General features: G+C 42.0%; 1 protein-coding gene across 1 annotated transcript in view; it reads left to right on the forward strand.

The window, feature by feature from the left end:
- Positions 1 to 11,508: 11,508 nt before the first annotated feature.
- Positions 11,509 to 16,754, forward strand: part of LOC308610506 (putative helicase senataxin) — a 56,841-nt gene continuing 51,595 nt past the window's right edge. Inside the window, exons 1-3 of the mRNA XM_081259611.1 lie at positions 11,509 to 11,999; positions 13,234 to 13,444; positions 15,416 to 15,525. Coding sequence (XP_081115737.1) covers positions 11,823 to 11,999; positions 13,234 to 13,444; positions 15,416 to 15,525 — 498 coding nt within the window. The 5' untranslated portion in view covers positions 11,509 to 11,822. The remainder of the gene's footprint in view (positions 12,000 to 13,233; positions 13,445 to 15,415; positions 15,526 to 16,754) is intronic.

Genomic DNA, 16,754 nt, shown 5'->3' on the forward strand with positions numbered 1-16,754 from the left:
ATCAAACTGGAAAAAGTACTGAAAATTTGACATAAAATACTGACATATAAAACTCACAATCTGTATCTAAAAATGAGAAAATCTATGACAACCTAGTAGTAATGTGTTATCAATTCCAAGTACTTAGGTTCAATCATTACACCAGAAACTTTATGTGTTCTGAATTCTTACAGCTTATCTGTGAAAAAAGGCTTGATCCAAATTTTTTAAACTTGACAATCCTAAAATGTGCATATTATCAAACGAATTATTAATTTGAAATGTTCATAAACACCATAAAATTTCATCAATCTTACTAGAAAAGAGACTGAATTACATTTGTGTTCCTTGTATAGAAAATGATCTTCAACCTCATTGCTGAGATAAAAGTGTATGAAGCCCAAATATATAACTTTTATAGAGTTGTGTTTGCAGCTTAAATATTTTTTTTTCTGAATTTTTAGTATTTGTGGGGTTTGTCCATTTAAAAAATTTGTAATTTGTGCTATTCATTTCAAATAAATATTAAAGACACCCCTCAAGTTTTGTAAACTTTTTGCTCTACAACTCCTGAGCATACCTTGGGTCAATGAATCTCTGAGTATAAAAAGCAATTCACGGAAAAATGCATTCAGTCTAATTTGATAAAGCTCAAAAACACGCTAAGCTTCATATGTTTACAGATTAAAGACAAACGTGGTAATATCATAAGGAAAGACCCACAGCGGGCTCCAAAGCAGGATGAAATTATGGCTTCAGTGGCCCTAGGCACTTTTTGCCTTCAGGGGCACTCTCCTCCTTAAAAATACCAAAATTTATATTTTATGACTGTATTGGTATAAAGACAAATAAATGGTAAATATTAAAAGATTTTCTTCAACGTAATATTCCACTTGTTTTTCTGATTTTATAAGAAGTTAAAACATTTCTGTGTGTCCCTAGCCCAAGCTACCCTATAAAATGGAGGAGCCCCTCTGTTCAGGATTCACGGTAATATTCCGTTTCTTACACTGTGGTGAGTAGCTTAGCATTTTATAAATATCCTTTCATGGCTACTTTAATAAAAACGTATGTAATACATTCTTCAAGGATACACATTAAAATGGTTATCTCAGGGAAATAGAGATTCCGGTGATTTTTTTTTCCATCTTCTCTTTCAGAAAAAGTTTTTTTTTTTTTTTTTTTTTAATAGCCAGCCAGATCCCTATTTTACAAAAGTATTAATATTATTTTAAAAAGGATACCTACGCAATTTATAGTGCAATATAGTTCCGCACAGTTTTGTAACTTTCGTATTTGAACACTGGATTTGAATTTGGCCAACAGTCTGCCTGACAGAGAAAAATCTAGAAACGAGAATAACAGTCTTTGCCTCCCGCTGGGATTGTTAAATTTCCATAACAGGCATCGGGGCTTTCCGATAAGCCACGCCCTCTTTCTGGAATGTTCTTCAGCAGGACCCTGCCCACTTCTTCCCTGGCTCACCCCTTCTCATTCTTTGGTTAGGGTTTTCTGCTCAGTAAGATCGTCGCTGGCTGACCGGTCTGGATCGGGCCTAACTCAGCCTCTGCTTTCCTTTAGAGCCTTGATCAGAACTAGTAATTATTTGTTTTTCTGTCTCCTCTATTAGAGTATAAGCTAGTGGTGACGCCTCATCGTCGAAGTCAGCAGTAAGCGTTAAAAGAAAAAAAAAAATGGGTAGGCTTCCCAGGGGGTTTTACTGTTATATTCTGTACTGTTTTTCCTCTTTCCAATACTTAATGTATCCCTTTTCTATGATACAAAGTATATACTTCCCCCAAAGTACGTGTTGATTACATATTATATTTTAGGTCTTTAAAGGAAATCGAAAGAGAAAAACAATTCCTTCGCAACCCGTAACACCCCTGCTGAAACTCCTGAGGCGTCTAAAAGGGAAGAAAAAGGACTGGGCGGAAAAGACAGCAGGGTAAGCGTCCAGGTCGCCCGGGGTGGGCGCATCGGTGGGCGGCCGCTACCCGGAGAAATCCGGGTCAAGGCCGCGGTGGAACCTCGGCCTCAAGCTTTCCCCCAGACCCCGCCCCTCACGGACGCTCCTGATTGGGCGGCCCTGGGAGCCCGGAAGTGACGCCGCGCCGGGCTTCCCGGCCTCCAGGCGGAGCCCGGGCGTGTCTCTTCCCACGCCCCGCCCCTCGGGGCACCAAAACAAGAAAGCGACGGCCGGGGCGGGGCCTGCGGACGGCCGACGCCACGCAGAGGGCGGGTCCTGCGCTCGGGGCTTCTTCGGTTGGGTGGTCGGTTACGGATGTTGGCGACTGATCGCAGGCCCGCACTTCCGTTCTCGGCCGACTGTTGAGTTGAGGCATGGAGGCGGAGGCTGGTTAGCGGCCGGGGGGAGGCCGAGACGGGTGAGGAGAGCGTTGAACTCACGGCTGCTGGCCCGGTGAGCGTGGGAGTGCGCACGGTGTAACCGTCGCAGCGTGTGAGGCCCGGGCGGGTGGGGTAGGGGCGGCGTGAGCTCGGCCGCGTCCCTCAGGACAGTTGCGGCGCCCATTGGGGCGCCCTCCGGTCCTCTCCCTTCGCGTCGTCTGCAGTGCCGTCCCGTGTGAGCTCTTCTGAGTCTGGGCGCTGCGTAGTTTCTGTGGGAGTGAGTGGGGTGTCTCACTACAGAAAGTCTCTGTCCGCTCGGCGCCCCCTGCTTTCTCCTGCTGGGGTTCGTGCCTTTGGAGAGTGTGCCCCTCCCGAGTGGCCACCTGAGCCCTCCCTGCCCCACCTGAAGGCGATGGAGCGCTGACAGCCAGCCAGAGGGCCCTTTGCCGTCCTCCCCACCTTCCAGGAGCGACGATGTGGCAAGACCTGTGTGGCCCAGAAGGAATCGGGCCCGAGGCTCGAAGGAAGAAGAGCCCTTGGCTGGTCAGTCAAAGCGGCAGAGATGTTAGCTACTGACGATCGTAGGGCTGAACTCACCTGCTAATTGCGGGACTTAATGACAAAGTGCCTCGCTGTCCCCAGCGTGGGGACGAGGTCCCCCGTGGAGCCACTCCCCCTGTGGAGTCAGAATGGCAGTTGCACTGTTTCTTCATTCCTTGTTAGATCCACAGGCATGTTGTCTAACCTCTGGGAGCTTGAGCCCTGTCATCAAATGGTAATATTTGGTGGTTCTTTATAAGGATTGATGTGAAGCCCAGGTGAGAGAGCGAGTCTAAAAACCACTTCCTCAGTTTTGTTTTGTTTTGCTTTTTCAGAAATGTTGGGGGCCAGAGTCTGGTTATATATGAATGCAGATCCTCACCCATTCTCAAATAAACCCAGGAATCTCGACTGAAAGGATGGCTTCGCTGTAGGCCATTACCCCAGGTAATTATTTGTTGTTTTTTTTTTTAATTTTAAATGTTTACATGTTTTATTATTTATTTGGTTGCATTGGGTCTTAGTTGCAGCAGGCGGGCTCCTTAGTTGTGGCATGCGAACTCTTAGTTGTGGCATGCATGTTGGATCTAGTTCCCAGACCCAGGGATCGAACCTGGGCCCCCTGCATTGGCAGCGCGGAGTCTTAACCAGTGTGCCACCAGGGAAGTGTCGGCAGTTATTTGTTAAATAGACACTTAAGACTTTATTTTTCAGGCACTTATTATGTGCCAAGCACTGAGAAGTAAGACAAAAGAAAAAAAAATACAGAACGGATCCTTGCCCCCTAACACACGCAGAATTGCTGAGGATGGAGCTTGTAGGTGGGAGACAGATAAGTAAACAGCTCAGCCTAACATGGTAAATGCAGTGATAGAGACCATGTACAAAGTCCTGAGGGGATGGAGAAAAAAGTCATCAAAGACAGATTGGAAGGTAGGGAATGAGTCAGACAAGCCTCCAGGCATGATGATGCTCAGAGGTAGTTCTCAAATCTGGCTCCTCCCACCCCCGCCCCCGAAATATTTACTTATTTATTTATTTTGGCTGTGCTGGGTCTTAGTTGTGGCTTGCGAACTCTCAGTGGCGGCATGCATGTGGGATCTAGTTCCCAGTCCAGGGCTCGAACCCCGGCCCACTGCATTGGGAGTGCAGAGTCTTACCCCCTGGACCACCAGGGATGTCCCCCAAATCTGGCTTTTTATCAGACGTACTGGTGGAGTCTTTTTTAGAACGCATCTGAATTTTCTCAGTGGTATCTCACCATGTGCCTTTGCTAATTTTTTTTGCCAAGTTCCTTTGGTGAGTCTGAGGCACATCCAGGGTTAAGAAGCAGGCAAAGGTATGAAGAGTAGGTGTCCAAGGCAGATGGAAGAGCTTCCATAAAGGCAGGTAATGCCAAACACCAGGAAGCATTTTAGGAAGTGCAAGTGAGGGGGAATGTCAAGAGATGATGCTGAAGCCAGGTCATGGAGAGCCTTGTGTGGTGAGGTCAGAAATTTTAATTTTATCGGCCAAAGGTAGAGGAGTCATTTGTGCTTTTAGAGTCTGGTTTTGGCTTTGGCCTTTGGCAGCACTTTGGAGGAAGAATTGATGGTGGATCAAACAAGAGGCAGATCATTTAGGTTTCTTCTGTAATCCAGACAAATAATGAAAATGTATTGAACTAAGGAAATGGCAGTCTCACTGAGAGTAAAGTACAGAGGTAATCAAGGTGGTAGACTCTATAGAACTTGTAGAGATGGGGGCTAAGGGAGGATAGCATAGGAGAATTCACAGGTTACTGGTTTGAAAAGTGAAGTCATGGTAATACCGTGGATACAGAGAATACAGGACAGATAACACATTGACGGGAAGGACTTTGTTCTGTTCTGGTCCTGTTTACTTTGAGGCAACTGTCAAGTGAGTATAGATTCACTGTACAGTTGGATATTGAGTACGGTCAGCCTTCCATATCTTTGGGTTTCCCATGTGTGGATATAGAGGGCCAACTGTGTTCCCTGTACTCCACTATTTTATGGAAGGGACTTGAGCATCTGCAGATTTTGGTGTGCATGGGGGGTACTCCTGGAACCAATCCCCTGCAGAAACTGAAGGGCAGCTGTATATCTTTGTGGAATTCTAGGCTAGGCTATCATTTATTGAGTAGCTGAAACACAAACATGGCATTGAGTTTTACCTACGTTCTCAGTCTTTGGGGAAGCTTCATTATAAATAGTAGTTGAAGAAATAGGTTGAATTGTCACCCACAAAGAGGATATTGAATGAAGGGTTAGAGTCCTGAGGACAAACCTTTGGAAATGTTGATATGAAGCAGGGGGAAAAGGAACAGATGATTATGGGGGCTGGGTAGAGGAAGTGAGAGAAGAATGCTGTGTTGTCGTAGCTAAGGAATACATGCTTAGCAGTTTCATATGCTTTAGAGGAGTCCATTAAAGAACCTGCTGGATTTGGTATTAAAGAGATTATTAGGGACTTTTGTGAAAACATACAGTGAAACATAAGGTAGAAGCCAGAGTGCAAAGGAGCTAAAGAAGTGAATCTAAATTATTTTTTCAAGGGGAGTTCCCTGGTGGTCCAGTGGTTAGGACTCGGCGCTTTCACAGCCGTGGCCCGGGTTCAATCCCTTGTCAGGGATCTAAACTAAGATCCCTCGAGTCGCTCAGCGTGGCCGAGGAAAAAAATAAATAAAAGCAATTGTGAAGAAGTTTAAAATAAATAAATTTTCAAAAAGTTTAGCTAGGAAGGATAGAAGAAAGTGATTGTTATTTGAAGTTTCTGTCCAGCTATTATTGATAAATGATATCCCCTGGATAAGTCAATAGAAAATTACAGTTATACCTCTGGTGAAGCATCCTATGTTATTGGCAAAAATACTGTCTCTCTGATGCACAGGAGCCGCTCTTACTTCTGTCATGCAGCTTGAGGATTCCCTGGACTCCCCCATTTGTGGTTCAGTAATGATTCCAAGCAGTAAAAACACTGATGAACTTAACAAAACTGTCCTCCAGAAGAACTGAATTGTACAAAAATTTGCAAGATTCATAGTCATCTACCAGCAGTTTTCCCTTAAAAGAAAAATTTCAGTATACCCTGTTCAGATTTTTTTGGGCTTAGCTATCAGGCCAATGATGATTTTAGTTTTAGGAACATAACCACACCCACTTACGGCCTTTGAGAGGAACTATGGAAACATGTTTCTATTGTTGATTTGCTGTAGCACTGTTCTCTCTGTTTTCTAAATTCCATGGCACTTATCTGTTATATGGCAGTACCTCCTATCTACTTTGAGAACATTTAGTTTGCTTTCTGGAATGTGGAAGTAAGCCAGCTCTCTGAGTGAGTGAAATAAAAAGCAGCCTCCATAATTTTTTTTTTTACTAGAAAGTTTATTTTGCTAACTAACTTCTCTGTTAATAATTATTTTAAAGTATACAACATTTTGGGCTTCCCCGGAGGCGCAGTGGTTGAGAGTCCACCTGCCGACGCAGGGGACACTGGTTCGTGCCCCAGTCCTGGAAGATCCCACATGCTGCACGGAGCGGCTAGGCCCGTGAGCCATGGCCGCTGAGCCTGCGCGTCCGGAGCCTGTGCTCTGCGACGAGAGAGGCCACAGCAGTGAGAGGCCCGTGTACTGCAAAAAGAAAAAAAAAATGTATACAACATTTTATTTGTACTTCAGTACCTTGATTTTTTCAAAGTTGCAGTTGACTGCAGTCTTGTTTCCTGCTCAAGTCAAGCTTGAAACAACTGATGTTTGAGAAATCTTCCCTGAGTTTCATTTTCTGTCCTTGCATTGTCTAGAAGGGTGAAACTTGTTGAATTAGATTACATCACTGGAAAAACACAGCTTCTGCAGACTTTTAACTTCCTGGTATTATATTACTGGTTTTTCAAGTATGAGAAGTTCTTTGAGTGAAATTTATATTCTGCAGAAACATAGTGTCTATTCTGTTACTTCATATTTCCTAGTTTGCAGCACCCTTAAAAAATGTAATTGAATTAGAATTAGTGTTAGGAAAGGGCAGGACCCTCCAGCTGAACTAGCATATTACTTTTTAAATTTTTCACACAAGGACTGTGTAACTCATGCTATTTTTCTGCTCTACTTTTCAGGAAGCTCCTAAATTAGGCCTTATTGAAATTAAATTTCTTGTACATAAGTTTTGATTTCTCTCCCTTTCTAAATTGCCTTCTAAAATGTCTTTTTCTTTATACTTTAATGTTGAAAGCTGCCCTGCATTCTTTTCAGAAGCCTGAAGAAAGTATACAGTTAATATTTAATAAATTTTAAAAATCAGTTCACAAGACAAATCCATGTTTTTGATTGTACAGAAACTATAAATACTGTCAAGATGTGATCAGTGTCCCATTAGCAGAGCTTATTATGCAGTCTGAATTTTTGGGTGGTAATGCATTCAAAAATGTAACATTGTCAAGTTTCTGTACCCAAGTATTCAATGACTTGGGTCATGTTTCTTAACCTTTTATTGTCCCTTCTCCCTCTCTGAAAGGAAACGTTTAAGACATTTCTTTCCTATGAATTTGCCATGAATTTTAATCCCACCAATATATATTATATACTTCTTTACGTAATGTCCATATACCTGTGCTTTATATGTAAAAAGAGTAGGATGTGTTCCACTAACCAGTTTTCATCTCCTTGAGGATGATGTCACTCCTGATGAGAATGCATGGATTAGGATCATCCAGTTAGGCAATGAACTTCATTGGGTTTACAGTTGGGTTTGTAACTTTTTTCCCATCAGGCTGATATACATTCATTAGATAATGAAGGTCAAGTTTTCAAGACCGGTTTTGTTGGGTAATTTCCTGGCCCAATTCCCAATAAAATGTTTCCATACGATAGAACACTTGGTTTGATTTCCCTTGGGTGTGGTTTTCTCCATTTTTGTCAAAGACTGGCTAATAGCTGTTTGGCTAATACATTGAGTTTGTCTGATGTTTCTCGCATGAATAGACTGGGGTTGTGGGTTTGGGGAAGCATACTGCAGAGTTGAAGTTCCTGCCTCATCACATTGTGTCAGGGGTTACCAACACGACTTAACCACTGGTGATGTTAACCTTGATCACTTGGTTTGAGGTTGTGTTTGCCAGGTGTCTCCACCATAAGTGTGATTTTCACTTTGCATCCTTTCTTATTTGGAAGTGTTTCACCAAGTCCAGCCCTCGCTCAAGATAGGGTGGGATTAAGCTCCACTTCCTGGAATGGGGAGTATCTGTATATATTATTTGCAATTCTTCCATAAGGAAAGTTTGTTCCTTCCCCCACATTTGTTTATTCATTCATTTGTATCAGTATGGATTCATGTATATTTATACTGTGGGTTATAATCCAATATTACATTATTTTGTTACTCAGATTGTTTCAGCTTTGGCCGCTGGGAGCTCTTCAGGTTGGTGTCTATTATGTCCCTTTGACATGCCCCCATCCTTTTGTGTTTTGTGCACTTTGTTTCTGTTCCGGGCTTCCCTGGTGGCTCAGTGGTTGAGAGTCTGCCTGCCAGTGCAGGGGACACGGGTTCGAGCCCTGGTCCTGGAAGATCCCACATGCTGTGGAGCAACTGGGCCTGTGCGCCACAACTACTGAGCCTGCGCTACAGAGCCTGCAGGCCACAACTACTGAGCCTGTGCTCTAGAGCCTGAGAGCCACAACTACTGAGACCGCATGCCACAACTACTGAGGCCCACGCACCTAGAGCCCGTACTCCACGAGAGAGGCCACCGCAATGAGAAGCCCACACGCCACAACAAAGAGTGGCCTCTGCTTGCTGCAGCTGGAGAAAGCCAGCACGCAGCAACGAAGACCCAACACAGCCAAAAATAAATAAATTAACATTAAAAAAAGTCCCCCACTATTATTGTGTTACTGTTGATTTCCGCTTTTATAGCTGTTAGCAGTTGCCTTACATATTGAGGTGCTCCTATTTTGGGTGCATATATATTTATAATTGTTATATCTTCTTCTTGGGTTGATCCCTTGATCATTGTGTAGCATCCTTCCTTGTCTCTTGTAACATTCTTTATTTTAAAGTCTATTTTATCTGATATGAGTATTGGTGCTCCAGCTTTCTTTTGATTTCCGTTTGCCTGGAATATCTTTTTCCATCCCCTCACTTTCAGTCTGTAACTGTTCCTAGGTCTGAAGTGGGTCTCTTGTAGGCAGCATATATATGGGTCTTGTTTTCGTATGCATTCAGCGAGCCTGTGTCTTTTGGTTGGAGCATTTAATCCATTCATGTTCAAGGTAATTATTGATATGTATGTTCCTATTACCATTTTCTTAATGGGTATGGGTTTGTTTTTGTAGGTCGTTTTCTTTTGTGTTTCCCACTTAGAGAAGTTTCTTTAGCATTTGTTGTAGAGCTGGTTTGGTGGTGCTGAATTCTCTTTGCTTTTGCTTGTATGTAAAGCTTTTGATTTCTCCGTTGAATGTGAATGAGCTCCTTGCCAGGTAGAGTAATCTTGGTTGTAGGTTCTTCCCTTTCATCACTTTAAATATACCGTGCCACTCCCTTCTGGCTTGTAGAGTTTCTGCTGAGAAATCAGCTGTTAACCTTATGGGACTTCCCTTGTATGTTACGTGTCGTTTTTCCCTTGTTGTTTTCAGTAATGTTTCTTTGTCTTTAATTTTTTGTCAATTTGAGTACTGTGTGTCTTGGCGTGTTTGTCCTTGGGTTTATCCTGCCTGGGATTCTCTGCGCTTCCTGGACTTGGGTGGCTATTTCCTTTCCTATGTTAGGGAAGTTTTCGTCCATCATCTCTTCAAATATTTCCTTGGGTCCTTTCTCTCTCTCTTCTCCTTCTGGGACCCCTATAATGTGAATGGTGTTGCATTTAATGTTGTCCCAGAGGTCTCTTAGGCTGTCATCATTTCTTTTCATTCTTTTTTTCTTTATTCTGTTCCACAGCAGGTGAATTCTACCGTTCTGTCTTCCAGATCACCTATCCGTTCTTCTGACTCAGTTACTCTGCTGTTGATTCCTTCTAGTGTATTTTTCATTTCAGTTATTGTATTGTTCATCTCTGTTTGTTCTTTAATTCTTCTAGGTGTTTTTTCTTTAATTCTTGTAGGGCTTTGTTAAACCTTTCTTGCATCTTCTCGATCTTTGCCTCCATTCTTTTTCCAAGGTCCTGGGTCATCTTCACTGTCATTTTCCTGAATTCTTTTTCTGGAAGGTTGCCTATCTGCACTTCATTTAGTTGTTTTTCTGGGGTTTTATTTTGTTCCTTCATCTGGTACAAAGCACTCTCTGCCTTTTCATTTTGTCTGTCTTTCTGTGAATAGGGTTTTCCTTCCCCAGGCTGCAGAATTGTAGTTCTCCTTGCTTCTGCTGTCTGCCCTCTGGTGGCTGAGGCTACCTAAGAGGCTTGTGCAGGCTTCCTCATGGGAGGGACAGGTGGTGGGTAGAGCTGGGTGTTGCTCTGGTGGGCAGAGCTCAGTCAAACTTTAATCTGCTTATCTGCTGATGGGTGGGGTTGTGTTCCCTCCCTGCTGGTTGTTTGGCCTTAGGCGACCTAGCACTGGAGCCTACCTGGCTCTTTGGTGGGGCTAATGGCGGACTCTGGAAGGGCTCCCACCGAGGAGTACTTCCCAGAACTTCTGCCACCAGCGTCCTTGTCCCCACGGTGAGCCACAGCCACCGCCCCTCCTGCCTCTGCAGGAGACCCTCCAACACTAGCAGGCAGGTCTGGTTCAGTCTCCTATGGGGTCACTGCTCCTTCCCCTGGGTCCCAGTGCTCACACTACTTTGTGTGTGCCCTGCAAGAGTGGAGTCTCTGTTTCCCCTAGTCCTGTCAAATTCCTGCAATCAAATCCTGCTAGCCTTCAAAGTCTGATTCTTCAGGAATTCTTCCTCCCGTTGCCGGACCCCCAGGTTGGGAAGCCTGACATTGGGCTCAGAACCTTCACTCTAGTGGGTGGACTTTGTGGTATAAGTGTTCTCCAGTTTGTGAGTCACCAGCCCAGCAATTATGGTATTTGATTTTATTGTGATTGCACCCCTCGTCATTGCAGCTTCTCCTTTGTCTTTGGATGTGGGGTATCTTTTTTGGTGAGTTCTAGTGTCTTCCGGTTGATGATTGTTCAGCAGTTAGTTGTGGTTCCGGTGCTCTCGCAAGAGGGAGTGAGTGCACATCCTGTACTCCGCCATCTTGAACCAATCTCTGAAATTAATTTCATTTAACCCTTTTTACTTGAGTTTGGATGGTGGAGGCTCTGATGGTAGTATAAAACCCCAAATTGGAGACAGTTGAAAACTGTAAGTTTCAAACTTAGTAGGAATAGTTTTGTAGCTATTATATTTGCAGCCATTACAGTTTATACTGCCTTGACGAGCAGTGAGTTATGGGCAGCAGTTCATACACACATGTGCAAATTCATGTGTATATATACTTCCAAACCAAGAGAAAATTCTTCTCTATATGAGTTTTTGTTATTGGTATGGACTAATATTTGGGGATTTCTAAGGTTTCCAGGGATTTCGGGAGCAGGGCCTCAGGGAATGTGAAAGGTTTCCTGAGCTTTTCACTTGACTCCAGTACATGATTAGAACACTCCAAAATCTGTACTTTGAAAACATTGATAATTCTATGTCTCTGTATATAATTTCCCATCAGTACTGTATAGTTTTGAGCCGGCTTTATAACACAGCTGTATGTTGCCTTATGATGTTTATTACTAACTGCTTTCATTTCATTATTTTTCATGTGTCACAGGTAAAGTTTTTACGAGTAAGCTCAGATTGAGTTTAGCCAGTGATTGATAAGCTGGCCAGCAGAATGTTCTGGATGTGGTCGAGGCACATTGTAAGTTGAAGACATGATCATTAGTAGGAAATGTACCCATTCTCCACCAGAATAGGCCTGAAGTGTTGTGTGTTTTTTTTTTTTTTCTTTAGTCTTTCCATGTCTTCTTTTCTGGATACAGGTACAGAATGAGCACATGTTGTTGGTGTACACCAGGTGGTATTTCCACCATTGACTTCCTGCAACGCTATGCATCCAAGACCCACTCCAGTGAATTTCAAACAGCTGATGAAGACCTCTGCTACTGCTTAGAATGTGTGGCGGAATACCACAAAGCAAGGGATGAATTGCCATTCTTACATAAGGTACTTTACATTAATTGGGCAGTATTTTTCAGAGCTTGATAACTAGGAAGAGAATAAATTTAAACTCTGTTGGAAGCATTCAGGGAACTGAAAACGTGATTTAAACTGTGAATGCTAATATACGTGTAGTATGTAACTCATAGCCTGGTAGATAGTAGGTGCTGAATAAATGCTTATTGATTGATGGAATTGAATTGAAATCTAAAGCAGAATTTTATAATCCTCCACTTTTAGACATTTTGATGTGAAACAGTTTCATGAAATGAAGTGACGTATGGGGTATTTTTGGGTTCATGTTTTAATGTCGTTGTGTTTGACTTTCTTAACAACCAGGTATCTGAATGGCTTGGGTTATTCTTTTATTGGCTAATAGTTCTCTTTTTCCCCTCTCTTCATTTTTTAATGTTAAGTGCTATAAATCAATAAAGACAAACATTTTTTTCATTCACAGGAACCAAAGTGAAACATATAATTTTAAATATGTGGCTTTGAATATTGGTTTATTATATTTATCTGGTGAGAAATGGAATACAGACCATAGAGTTACGTATAATAATATAGAAGAGAGGAGGGGATGATAAGTTATGAACATTTTGAGGAAAACTTTACGTTTACAAAGTTGCCTAGCGATGAAGCTAACCAATGCCTTTATGCTAAAGCTGATGTTTCAAGGTAATTACCTATGGCTGGAACATAGGAGGGAAGTCAGAGAAGGCCCAGCTTGTGTAAAGAAGCTCCAACTTCTCATTTCCTTTTCAATAGAGTATAGTTGACAGTGCTGTTGATAACAAAACTCTGCAAGAGCAATGTTGTAAACATCTCATGCTCTATGTACTCATGTTCATGTATCATAAAAGCCACTTTTATGTTCAGTGACTGTTTTCTTTAAATCTAATATAATTTTTTTTTTTTTTTTTTTGGTACGCAGGCCTCTCACTGTTGTGGCCTCTCCCGTTGCTGAGCACAGGCTCCGGACGCGCAGGCTCAGCAGCCACGTCTCACGGGCCCAGCAGCTTTGCGGCATGTGGCATCTTCCCGGACCGGGGCACGAACCCGTGTCCCCTGCATCGGCAAGCGGACTCTCAACCGCTGTGCCACCAGGGAAGCCCTGGTACTTCTTTAAACTTCTGAATTTTTATGCTTAGGAAAAGGCTTTCTAGAAGGATCGTCACATCCAGTATATTTTGTTGCTAATAAGATATAAAGCACACTGCCCGTTTTTCTTTTCCTGTAGGTTTTATGGGAATTAGAAACCTCACGTCTCATAAATCACTTTGAAAAGGCCATGAAGGGAGAAATTGGAGACGATGACGAGTTACATATAGTAGACAACAATGGAGAGGCACAGCTGTTTGACCTTACTGGCCAAGACTTTAAAAATAAGCTTCGAGTTGCTCTTCTTGAAATACTGAAATATCCTTATTTGCTTTTACATGAGCGTGTTAGTGAGTATCTTGGGTGTTTCACAGTTGTATCATTTTTATATTTTAAGAATTGTAAGAATTTGGGTTTATCTATATTGAAAATCTGTTTCTTAAACATATACTTAGGATACTTTTTTTTCCAAACGTTTTATTTTGAGCATTTCCAAACCTAGAAAAGTGAATTACACAGTGAATACCATATACACACCACATAGATTGTACAGCTGCTGATATCTTGCTGTATTTGCTTCATCACATATTTATTCTTCTATCCATTCAATTAATTTTCATTCTTGGAATTTGTCTGTAGCAGGGTTTTTCATACTTGGAACTGTTGACATTTTGGACTGGATAAATCTTGGTGTGTGAGGGACATGCTGTTTATTGTAGGATGTTTAGCAGCATCCCTGCCCTCTCTCCACTAGATGCTGGTAGTGACTTGCTCTCCCCATTACCCTAGTTGTGACAAGCAAAATTGTCTCCAGATATTGCCAAACGTCCCTTGGGAGTTGGGGGTCAGGGCCAGTGGGGGACAAAATCGCCAGGTTGAGAACCACTGGTCTGTAGTAGTTTTCAGTAATCACAATGGCATAGCATATTATGTCTGCCTAGATTTTGGCCATTTATATTTGCATTTCTTAATATGAATCTCTTGAAGACATTTTCCTGATCTGTCAAATCTAACGAAATAACAGTACCTTTAAGGCACCCACTACTGTATCTAGTCCACATTCAGATTTTCCCAGTAGTTGCAAAATGTGTTTTTTGGATGATTTATTTAAATTAGAGTCCAATCAGGGACTGTGCATTTGGTTCCATTTGGTTCCATATTTCTTACATCTCTTTTAATCCAGAATAGTTTACTTTTACGTATGTGTGCACAGGTATAGATATAGTTAGATAAATAGATAGATGGATAGATAGATAGATAGATATTTTTTTTGTCATAACTTTGACTTGCTGAGACCAGATGGTTGCCCTAAAGAATAATGTGCTTCCTGGACTTTTCTGATTTCTTCCTTGTCATGTTATTTGACTTGTTTCTCTATCCTCTGTATTTTCAGTAAATTGAAAAGTATATCTAAAGATTTATTAGATAAATCAGTTCTTTCTAAATAAATTCAAAATAACTAGATTTTTAAATTCGAACAAGTCATTTTTCAAACATTTATTAAAGAGTACCATATCCAGAAAACTATATAAGCTTGATTTTTCATAAACTAAGCATACTTGTGTAGCTGGCACCCAGGTCAGAAACAAATCATCATCAACACACCAGAAGCTCTCCTCTTACTTTTCCAGTCATTGTCCCTCCTTCCCAAAGCTAACCACTGTCACTACAATATTCTTTGAAGCTTGACAAAATAAAGTTGATTCATCTGATATGGTAAACGTATGAGTCTATTCAGTATACTTTTGAAAGAGTGATGAAGAAATTTCCATGAAGCAACAGGGATTAAGATAGTGCTGGTACAGATAGACTCATGGAGCAGTGTAGAGACTCCAGAAGTAAACCGAATATATTTGGGGAATTTACTCTTTGCTGATGATAGCATTTCAAACCACTGGAGAAAATGGATTACTCAGTAACTGAGAGTAGGACAAAATAGCCATTTGTGGGGCAAAGCTGATTTTATCCCTGGGGTACAAGATAAAGTCCTCATGGATCAAAATGTAAAATGCTAATGGAATTGGACCTATAGCCATACTTCTAAGAAGGTGCTCTCTGGAGATAATTATGCCCAGTGTGAAAAAAGATGTTTGTACTAGGAAAGTCAGAGCAATTCATAGGCACACACTATGATCAACCTACCGGTCTTTCAGCAGCTAAATATCATTCCTACATTTACAGCAATTTTATGCCTCAGTTTAAAAAAAAAAGGAGCAACTTTTCATTTACTTACAGAGCAACTGAAGGAGCCAAATTTAGGGAATCTTGATACGTTGATAAGATTTATGTCTTATGTTTACTGCCTTATTTTTTCTATTTAGATGAATTATGCGTTGAAGCACTTTGCCGGATGGAACAAGCTAACTGCTCCTTTCAGGTTTTTGACAAACATCCAGGGATCTATTTGTTTTTGGTCCATCCCAATGAAATGGTGAGTGTGAGTGTTAGGCAGTGGAAGAGGGGATATTTTATTTTTGCACCTATATTACAGATAACTATAATAGAGGTTTTTGATGTGTACTTTGTTTAAAATATTTGCCAAAGTTATTCTCTTGTTGTTGTAACATTACTGTAGTTCAGGAGGGGGTGCTGGGGGGCTCAAAGAAGAGGGTTAAAAGAGTAGGGAAACAGTTCTGACAGGTGATGCTTCAGTTTAAAAGACAAATGAGGGAATAATCTGAACTTTCAGTGTGTTGACCTGAACTAACGAAGAAGGAGAGTTCTCTCTTGCTTTTCTTGCTTGCCTGCCCCGCTCCAAGCACATGGAAATACCAGTTAAAACACTTGAAATAATTATTTTGCTAATAGATGAGATTTTTAACAGGTGATGGGGTAGAGGGGAGAACAAGGAGATTCAGTTCTTAGGTGCCAAACAGGAAGAGGAACATGAGAATCAGAACAGTAGGTAGACAGAAGCAGAGAGCAACACCAGAGGCTTGGAACCTGACTTTGAGCTGATTGCTCGAGTTTGAGGACTTAACATCATGTGGCGAGGCAGCGTGTGCAGTAGGACCTGTGCACATTGGCCTCTAGAACTGAGTTACAACGTTAAGACAATAGCCACGAAGGGTTGCTCTGCCAATAGAAGGATAGTAAAGAGGCTTTTTTTTTTAAGTGGCGAAGAAAGAACACGGTAATGGGGTTTCCAGTCAGAATGGTGGTGAATTTCTGTCTCCTTTGTGCCAAACCCAAACAATGATAGAAAAGAATTCAAAAAGTGGAATTCTAAAAGGTATAGTCCCACTTTTTAAAGGGTAAATGTTTCTTTGGACCAGTAATGGAACAGAAATACAAAGTGATACATGGTGGAAACCTGTATGTCGGCCTGGGTGGCTGTAGGTAGCAGGGGACTGAGTTTGTGCATGATAATAAGAATTACAAGTCTACTCCAGGCAAGGGTAGAACCAGAGTCGAGGCCTGTGCTTAAAATAAGGGTGGGGCTTTCCTGCCTGTGAAAGAAGACTGACAGAAAGTACAGCCAGCTGCTCTCCGGGACTGGCTTTCTTAAAGCTGCAAAGCAGTAGAGGAAGCAGGTCCAGCTGAGCAACCAGGACCTGGGCCAAGAACTTGCAGACTGGGTGACTGGGTCTGCAGGGCCAGGAATGACTGTATTCTTCATTATATATGTGTTTTTGTAGGTGAGGAAACTGAGTCAGGAGA

The sequence above is a fragment of the Mesoplodon bidens genome, assembly GCF_964165515.1.
Source record: "Mesoplodon bidens genome assembly, contig: HAP1_SCAFFOLD_798, whole genome shotgun sequence".
Classification (NCBI taxonomy): domain Eukaryota; kingdom Metazoa; phylum Chordata; class Mammalia; order Artiodactyla; family Ziphiidae; genus Mesoplodon; species Mesoplodon bidens.